Consider the following 8,330-nt stretch of genomic DNA (forward strand, 5'->3'; position numbering starts at 1 on the left):
GGTTTCTAGCCTCATGGAAAGAAAGTGAAGTATGTTCTAAGGAGTGTGTGTGTGTGTGTGTGTGTGTGTGTGTGTGTATTATATTATAAAGGGAGACAAAGGATTCTTCCAAGTAACAATGCTAACAGAATATAGTACAAAGTAAGATCAAAGTTAGGAGGATGCTGGTCAATGATCCATTTGGTGAGGTTGTTCTCAGAAGACTCCTTGGAGATAAGTTTGGATATTTATTTTCTTTAGTATGAACCTAACTTGGTTACTTCACCTTTCTAACCTTTCAGAGAAGCTATCTGACCTTTGCTTCTCTTTCCCCCAGGTGCGAAAGTTACACGTTTATTACTATCATAATGGCTTATTTCTCTCTTTTTATTTTCTGCACAAACCAAGACCAAAAATAATAATTAATATGGTTATCATTATATTTTAGTATCTAGGTCTGTACTAATATCCATATCAAATATTGTGCTGGATCTGTCCAGTTGGGAAAACTGGATTTATTCATTCAAGGTGTGGTGGAGTTTTTTTTGTTGGTTTTTTTTTGTGGGTTTTTTTGTTTTGTTTTGTTTATTTGTTTTTTTGTTTGTGTTTTTGGTGGAAGATATGGAAGGGAGGCTTAAAAGAGGCTCTACCTAAGGATCAAGCCTATGTTGAAGATATAGTTTGAACAGATGTTTTTCCTGGGAAACAGTTATACTCATGCCAAGACGGGCTTATTCTTTCCTTTTCCCTTCTAAGGCTGACCCAAGGTGCACAGAAGATACTCAGTAGTCATTCCAACACTGAAAAATGAGGTCCTTACTACTCTTACCTTCCATCAACTAGGAAGCCCTCTGGGATCTTGACATGACCTTGCTTTGACTATTCATTTCTGATTTAGGAATACTGTTTTTGGTTCATAGTTTATGTGTCTTTTACTTATTTTGGCATTTGGGGAGATGTTCATGAAATGCCCTTAATTGTAATTTACCAGAGAGAGGAATTCTCAATGCCACCATTGTCCTGCACTGTCTGTAAATGAGTTCAAGATGATTTGGGGTAATGGTGGTGGTGTTGATAATTTAGAGGAAGAAAAATGTTGCTTTTGCTTGATGTCTTTTGCACAAAGAATCAGTGTGGTGCCTGAATTCTCTAATTTTGAATTTGCCTTTATATTTATTACACTTAATTGAAATCTGATCTTTAATAGATTGAATACAGTCTTTCTCCCTTAGAAACTTTTTGTGGTTTCTACTTGAGTGACTATCCAATTTCTCACTTCAGACCCAACCCAAGGTATACAGAACCCATCTGTATAGTTATTTAGAGACAGTACAAGAAAAACTGTAGCAAATAGAGAATATTCTTTTCCTGGGAGATTACTACATATGTGTATTTCATGAATCCTTCCCTATCCTCCTGAAACAAGTGAAATCCTATTCCATACACCATTCAATTATTTGACTCTTGTACATTCCTCCTTTCTATAGGCTAGACTTGAATGCAGTTATTACAGTTTGAGTATTGTGTCATGTTGCCTAATGCCAAGGATTTGGTGATTTATTTTCCAAATAAAGTAAAGCAATGGAAGTAATATAACTCTGTGTTGTATGTCTGTTCAGTTGTCACATATCAAGGGGATGACACTGGAACAAATCATAAATGTCACAGATAATGCACTTTATCCCAGTCAACTTGAGTTACTTTCTTTGTAGTTTCACTTTGTTGTGGTGAAAGAGACTCAGACCTAAGTTCTTATGTCAAATCTCTGACTTCAGCAAACTGGGTTGCAGATGCTGCAGTACTTTCTTGGCTGTGGCCAATTAACTCTTTGTACCTCAGGCTTCAGCTGGGGAAGGAAAGGCAAACTGAAAGAATCATTAGGCAGAAGTTCTGCTCCACCTCACCACTTCATACTCCTACCCTCTTCTCTAATTGGGAGTCTACACAGTGCAAAGTTCTAGGACAGTGAGTTATGCCGCTGGAGATTAATGAGGGGTATCAGGGATCAAGGAACATACTGGAAAGATCAGATATCTATCTGTAGGTGTGGCCAGAGAAGCTTCCAGAAGGAGGTTCATGTTGAACAGTGCTTGAAAAGAGCATGTTCTAGGGAGAAGGGGACAATCTGTGTGAGAGCTAATGTTAATGTCTGCAAGATGTGCATGTGTGGGGAAAGATACATCCTGTTGAAGCAGGACTCACAGAAGCAGGAGTAAGTAGTAGAACAATGACAAGGCCTTGGAAATACATTCTTAGAAGTTTGGACTTAACTGAGAGCAGGAAACTGTAGGTCTGGTTGGGAGCATGGTGTGTGTGTGTGTGTGTGTGTGTGTGTGTGTGTGTGTCTGTCTGTCTTTTTAAGACTTGAGGAAAGTGTTCTTTCCCAGAAAGAGGGTAGAGAGCACTCACACTTCAGTTATTTGGTGCATGTAGTGATCAGGAAGAATGTGATTTAGAGCTTTATTCTGCTTCAAGGACAGCAGTTTGGTGGTTATTGGGTGAATCTGAGAGCTGAGAGGATCTCATTGTTTAGAGTCACCAGTTTCATGGCCAGCAGAGTATGGCAGGAAGTGACCCTGGATATGCAGTATTTGCAAACTTTAGGAACCTACTAGATAGAGGTCTACTATAAGTACTAAGTGTCTAAGTGACTTCATGTCAGCTGAATTGAATTGAGGGCTAGGCTGGTGACCTCTGAATATCTGAAACCAAAGAGTTCAGTTGGAATTTCTTAGATTTGTAAGAAAGTTTTACAGAATTTCCCTGAATAAAGTCAGGATCCTTAGAGGCTGCTTTGTAAATTATCTTGTTTTTGTACATATTGGTAGTTGTATGCCTTTTGAAACTAAAACAAAAAAGCAATGCTTTATCTTCTCTGTTGATCTTTCTGTACTAATAGCATGTAGATAATACCCATTATTCCTTATCTTAAGCCATATACTTTAATAATGAAATGAAGAGATCCAAAAATAGACAAAGAGGTCAGTATTGGTGCCTGATGTTCATTGTTCTCTGTGATTATTTCATGGATGATTAATAAATACTAACAATGCACTAAGTGCTGTGAGCTCAGAGCTGGTCACAGACATAGGTCACAATGGAGAACACTAATGCCCCCTTTATATATCAGGTCAGGTCTCTGATTGTCAACAACAACCACACCAGAATGATCACTCTGACATAGCTGAAGTCCTTTTTCCAGTATCACCTTGATGTTTAGCTCTGGAAGGAGTTAATGTTTTGAAGTGACTGGCAATCTGACATTTTTCTGGTAGTGGTTCTCAGTTAAGGATAAAGAGGAGATTGCCATCCTCTGGCAAACATTCCAGTCTGCTCCTGATTGGCAGCCAAGCCTGGGAAGCAAATAGCCAAGTGAATTAGGAAGCTTAAAAAGATGTTTTGTTAAACCATCCTCATTGAATTGGCACCATCTGCCTTCCTATCCTCCTTTCTCCCACTTGGGATTCTTTTGTGACAGAGGTGTTCCCAATCGTGTGTGTCAGCAGCATCTGCAAATCTTGGGTGATGGCTGAGGTTTGGGAAGGCCAAATGTGGAGGTATTTAAGTTGTCAAGGAAATTGCAGCCAATTGCTTGCCATTTGGGCTCCCACTTTAGACAATGTCTGCTCTCCACCCCCACTCCATTTACATTAGGAGGTAATGTACCCAGGTAACTTACCTGGGAAGGTAACTTACCCAGGCCCAAGACTCATCCAAGGAATGATAAGTCAGGATGTGAAGAGGTGAGTTAGGAAGGAGGTGATGGTCCTGGGGGTATGGGGAGAATTAGGGTAAGGGCTCTGACAGCTGGGTCAGAGAGTCAGGACTGAATAGAAACTATTGGGAAAATCACAGATTTTTACAGGAGAAAGGGTATTCCTGGACATGGCCTTTGAGGATGATGTTTCTCTATGTTGTTACAAGCTATATTTGTGACAGTCCTCTCTCAGGATTCCCAATCATGGCTTTGATTTCTCTTCTATAACTTTGCTTGTTCATTTGTTTGTTCTGCCTGCTTCTGTTGGAGTCATAAAACATGATTATTTAATTCCCAGATGCTTTGTGCTTTGGGTTGTTTCTCTGGTATCACTTTGTCTGTAGCCCATTATCCCTTGTTTTCAGTAAAAGTGAGAAGAGCACAAGGATCACCCTGCACAACACAGTTGAGTGAAACAGATATTATGAAAAACATTACCCATCTCTGACTCTGTCATTTAGATGGTCCTCCTCTGGGATTCTTGCTCAGGGCCCATGGACTTCAGAGGAGTGTAGAACACTTTTTTGAGGCGACAAACCTCAGAAGGGTCTGTGATTCAACAGATGTTAAGAACCACTGTTGTGTCTTTGTTGGGAGGCAGATGGCTAGAGACAGGTCCCAAAGGGAGAAACATGATACAAGCATCTTTAGTGACAAGTAAGGGGACTCCAGAGACAGTGCTGAAGGAGAAAGAGGAATTTGGAAAAGTAAAATGGTTTCAGAGGGAACTGGTAGGAGGGGTGCCCCATCTTCCCTTTTCCTTACTCTACCCTCTTTCTAGCAGGTATTCCGTCTCTGTATTTTCCATGTCCTGCAGATACACAATTTAGTTACTTTTCAATTTAAATTTGTTGAGCGCCTGCCATTTCTCAAGCTCTGTACCAGGTCCTTTCACAATTACCTCATGCAATTCCTTTGTTTAACCTGAAGTACACACAGTGGAATCAATCCCTACCTCAGTCATGGACTGAGAATCATTGCTTCCTGTCAGTCCCCTTTTCAATTCATTTTATTTTCCCCTTTCATCTTGATCTCTATTCTCATTTCCTCTCCTCACTGGAGGCATTTGTTTTAGTGTGTTTAAGAAATGCTCTTATAATTCATGCTGTATATGTGTATTTAGATACTTTGATACACTCAACAAATACCCAGTGTTGACTATGTGTGTATGTGTTCTTCATTCCACTAAGATTGTGCTTCACAATGGTGGCCCCAGTTACACTACCATCAGCAGTATCTTCTCACTGCATTCTCATGTTGATCCAGTAAGGGAGGTCAAGTAAGATTCCTTATAGATGAGGAAACTGAGGTTTATAGAAATTGACCAAATTACTTTGATTTACGTAGTCAAGTGGAAAAGCCAGGGCTCAAGTCCAAACTTTCTGGAATAATGTTCATTGCTCATCTCTATAGTTCACTGTTCTTACCTAGCACTGCCTCTTCCAGAAATAATATGTGGCATCCTTAAGCAAAGGTATTACTACTACTACTACTACTACTACTATTGTATTTGAGCCTTGCATTTATCAATGCGTAGTCTAACTCAGTAAGCCTAGGACCCCCACGTTTTTAACACTAGCACATATGAGGGTGTCTAATTAGAGTCATTGGATTGTCAGGCAAATTATATGTAATAAAAGTGTCTTCAATGTCTCATGAGGGCTAGCTAATAAGCTTATGTTTTAGTAGACGATTTTGAGGTGAGGTTTATTGAATGTCAGAATTCATAAAATGGTGTTTCTGGCTCTTTCCCCTTCTTAGTAATGGACCTTTGGTTGAATGCTGTACCTATTTATCCAGTGTTTTCTTACCTGTCCCTCTCCTTGCAGGTAGTTAGAAAGGCCCTGCCCCTTTATCCTTCTTTGTCTCTTTTCCAGAGCCCCTGTATGCCTAAGTAGGTAAATCAAAGGGTTGGACAATACTTTCTTTGCCATCAGTATAGCCAAAGAGGTGAGGCACAATGAAGAGAAAAGGGACCAAAGTGACATCAGACCTTGGCCTGATTATTTTGGGGCTAAGGGTTACAGACTCTCGGGACCAATATTTGTGTTTTAAATTCAGATAATATTTTAAAAATCGTTCTGTAATTGCAACGATGCCCTCTAGTCCATGAATTAATGTGTCATAACTCAAGCTCCAGCACTGCCCAAACATCCTGCATGTAAATTATTGCAAATAATTTCATGCCCTATTGTGTCTTACAGTTTAATTAGTACATGAAGATACATAAGTTAGATTAAAACAAATGGGATTTTGTCAGGTGGTGTGTAAAAAAGAAACATGTTGGGAGGTATTTGGCTCTTCTTCTGCAGGGAAAGCAGGGTTGATTCTTCCATGATATCCTTTGGTGTCTTGCAATAAGTGACATGGGACTTCTGAGTTTTGGTTGGTTGAACAACATTGTTCAGTAAATGTTTATTGTTTATTTAGGCATTATGGAGACATAGTACATACCAGATGAAATACAAAGCAGTAACTTTGAAACCTGAGCAGCAAAACGTGGCATCATCAACCCAAACCAGGCTTAAACCAGCCTCACCAAACCCAATCAAGACTCTCTGCTCACTGGGCTCAGCTCTCTGATCCTGGAATCCTCTACAATTGTAGCTAGATGCTGTGTCAGGCACTTTGCAGATTTGGCCAAAAGCTGATACACAGATGTAAGCTGGAACAACCAGTGGCTGAGGATGACCCACAGAGAAGACTGAGAACTCTGGATTTAGCCCTGGGTGTGGACCGCACAGTAAGTGTACGTGTGTATGTCCTGGCTGGTGAGTTGGTCAGCAATCAAGCAGGACCATCCTTTGTGATCTGCTTTTTGGTGGTCGGCCTATCTTTTGTGTTGGTTGGGCTGTGCTATGCAGAGTTTGGTGCCAGAGTTCCCCATTCTGGATCTGGATATCTTTGCACCTATGTCACTATAGGTGAGCTCTGGGCTTTCATCAGTTGCCGGAGCACCATTCTTTACATTTTTTTTCTGGCATAGTCATTGTGGCCTGGGCCTGGACCTTAGCATTTGTGAACCTGCTTAGGAACCAGATCTCTTAGACCCTGTGTGAGAGCATTGAACCACATGTTCCCCAGGCCCTTGTAGAATATCTGGAAGACTTTGTTGTGGGTCTTATGTTCTTCCTCATAGACTTTTTGACTGTGAGGATTGGTCAGATTTTCCTGGTCGTCAAAGTGTTCGCTTTGGTAAAAATTTTAATGCTCAGTTTTGTAATAATCTCTGGCTTCATTAAGGGGGACCTACACAACTGGAAGCTGAAACAAGATGACTACATAAAGGCTGGACTCAATGACACCTCTAGCTTGGGCCCTCTGGGCTCTGGAAGATTTGTGCCTTTTGGCTTTGAGGGGATTCTCCGTGGAGGAGCTAACTGTTTCTATGCATTCATAGGTTTTGCTGTTATTGTTACCAGAGTTGAAGAAGCCCAGAATCCCCAGCATTCCATCCCCATGGGCATTGTGATTTCACAGTTCATCTGCTTTTTGGTGTATTTTGGTGTCTCTTTGGCACTTACACTTATGGTGCCTTACTACAAGTTTCAACCTGGGAGCACCTTGCCTGAGGCATTTCTCCTTACTGACTGTACCCCTGCCTACTATGTTGTAAATTTGGGATTCCTCTGTAGTCTTTCTTTCAGCATCTTTGCCTTTATGATCCCCATATGTTCAGTGGTATATCAGATGGCACAGGATGGTGTCCTGTTCTCTTTCCTTAAAAGAATCCAAACCAGCACGTACACCTGCATTGTGACCACTGTGATCTTGAGCATTATTGCAGCCATCATGGCATTTTTCTTTGGACTCACTGATCTCTTGGACCTCAGGTTACTTGGGTCCTTGCTAGCTTACTCCCTGGTAGCTCTTAGTGTTCTCATCGTTAGGTATCATCCTGAGGTGAAGAAAGGGGGAAATGAAGCAGAGGTGCAGGAGGAGAATGGACCTGCAGCAGAGAAGCTGACTCTACAGGGACTACTTTTTCCAGGCAGCTCCACCCCCACTCCACTCTCTGGCCGGGTTGTCTATGTTTGCTCCTCACTGTTTGTTCTGCTGCTCACTCTTCTTTGCCTGGTGCTGGCCCAGTGGACAGTTCTGCTTTCTGGAGACCCAGTGTGGATTTCAGTGGTTGTGGTGCTCCTGGTGCTCATCACTGGGCTCACTGGGGTCATCTGGAGACAGCCTTAGAGCTCTAGTCCCCTTTACTTTAAGGTCCCTGCTCTGCCTCTGCTCCCACTACTGAGCATCTTCATGAATGTTTGCCTTATGGTGCAGATGACAGCTGCCACCTGGGCCCTATTTGCTGTCTGGATGTTGATTGGGTTTGCTATCTACTTTGCCTATGGGATCCAGCACAGCCTGGTCACCTAATCCCACTCAAGTCAGGACAAAAATATAGACCTTGAACTTAGTAGTGCAAGTACATATTTGGCTAGACATCATCACACCTGAATGCAGTCTTGTCCCTCTACACAATAGTGGGGAGTACTCTTGAACACATAGAAAGCTAGGTCTCCCATAGGATGTTTGTGGGGGAATCATAATAGAGCTCTGTTTTTATTGTGTAGTGAAGGATGTCTCTCTCTCTCTC

General features: G+C 41.5%; 1 protein-coding gene across 1 annotated transcript; it reads left to right on the forward strand.

The window, feature by feature from the left end:
* Positions 1–6,347: 6,347 nt before the first annotated feature.
* On the forward strand, positions 6,348–8,110 carry LOC122478327 (cationic amino acid transporter 3-like). Its single transcript, XM_043571955.1, is given in 2 exon segments — positions 6,348–6,698; positions 6,701–8,110. Coding segments are annotated over 2 exon segments (1,761 nt in total).
* Positions 8,111–8,330: the final 220 nt, after the last annotated feature.

The sequence above is a fragment of the Prionailurus bengalensis genome, unplaced genomic scaffold (assembly GCF_016509475.1).
Source record: "Prionailurus bengalensis isolate Pbe53 unplaced genomic scaffold, Fcat_Pben_1.1_paternal_pri Un_scaffold_49, whole genome shotgun sequence".
Taxonomy (NCBI): domain Eukaryota; kingdom Metazoa; phylum Chordata; class Mammalia; order Carnivora; family Felidae; genus Prionailurus; species Prionailurus bengalensis.